This window comes from Hyaena hyaena, unplaced genomic scaffold (assembly GCF_003009895.1).
Source record: "Hyaena hyaena isolate Hyena2069 unplaced genomic scaffold, ASM300989v1 scaffold_220, whole genome shotgun sequence".
Classification (NCBI taxonomy): Eukaryota; Metazoa; Chordata; class Mammalia; order Carnivora; family Hyaenidae; genus Hyaena; species Hyaena hyaena.
Window position 1 is genome coordinate 1,946,773 of NW_024080852.1, and position 813 is coordinate 1,947,585.

General features: G+C 84.6%; 1 protein-coding gene across 1 annotated transcript in view; it reads left to right on the forward strand.

Moving 5' to 3' along the window:
- The first annotated feature begins 491 nt into the window (after positions 1-491).
- Positions 492-813, forward strand: part of FAM131B (family with sequence similarity 131 member B) — a 7,943-nt gene continuing 7,621 nt past the window's right edge. Inside the window, exon 1 of the mRNA XM_039243084.1 lies at positions 492-568. Within this exon, the coding sequence (XP_039099015.1) occupies positions 541-568 (28 nt within the window). The 5' untranslated portion in view covers positions 492-540. The remainder of the gene's footprint in view (positions 569-813) is intronic.

An 813-nucleotide genomic window follows, 5' to 3' on the forward strand; every position in this document is an offset into this window, starting at 1 on the left:
CCGGGAAGAAAACAAGTGTTTGCGGAATTCGGCGGCCGCGGCCCTCCGCCCGGGCTTTCTCCCCGGGCATCCCCAGCCCCGGCCCTCGAAATCCGTTACCCTGCGGCGGAGGGCGGGCCCCGGGTCCCCGCCAGCGCCCCCCCCCCCTTCCCCAGGGGCGCGGGCCCGGCCGGGAGCCGGCGAGGAGCCCCCGCGCGGGCCGGCCGAGGGGAGCGCCGCGAGGTGCGCGCGGAGCGCGGCGGCGGGGTCGGGGGCAGGGGCGGGGAGGCGCCGCGCGCAGCCAATCCCCGGGCCGCCCCCTCCCCGCCGCCGCCGCCAGCCGAGCCGGGGCGGGGGAGCCGGGCGGCGGCGGCGGCGGCGGCGGCGGCGGCGGCGGCGACGGAGCTGCCGCGGGGAGGGATGGAGAGGGGAGGGGGGAGCGGAGCCGAGCGGAGACAGCCGCGGCGCTGCAGAGCGGCTGGGGCGGCGGCGCGGCTCCCGGTGCTGCCCCCGGCGCCCGCCCCGCGGCGGTGAGCGCCCGGCCCCGGAGGCGCCGGAGCCATGGGCTGCATCGGCTCCCGGACCGTGGGTGGGTACCGCGGCGGGGCGGGGGCGGGCGGAGGCGGGCTCAGCCCGCGCCGGTCCCCGACCCCCCCTCCCCCACCGCCCCCGGCGCCCCCCGCCCCGCCCGGCCTGGCTCCCGCACTTTCCCCGCGCCCGGCTCTCCTCCGCGCTCGCCCCTCGCGCCTCCGGGGCCGGCCGGCCTCCCCGCTCCTGCGCTCCCTCGTCTCCCTCCGGCCTCCCTGCGCCGCCCCCCCCCCCCCGGCGGGGTCC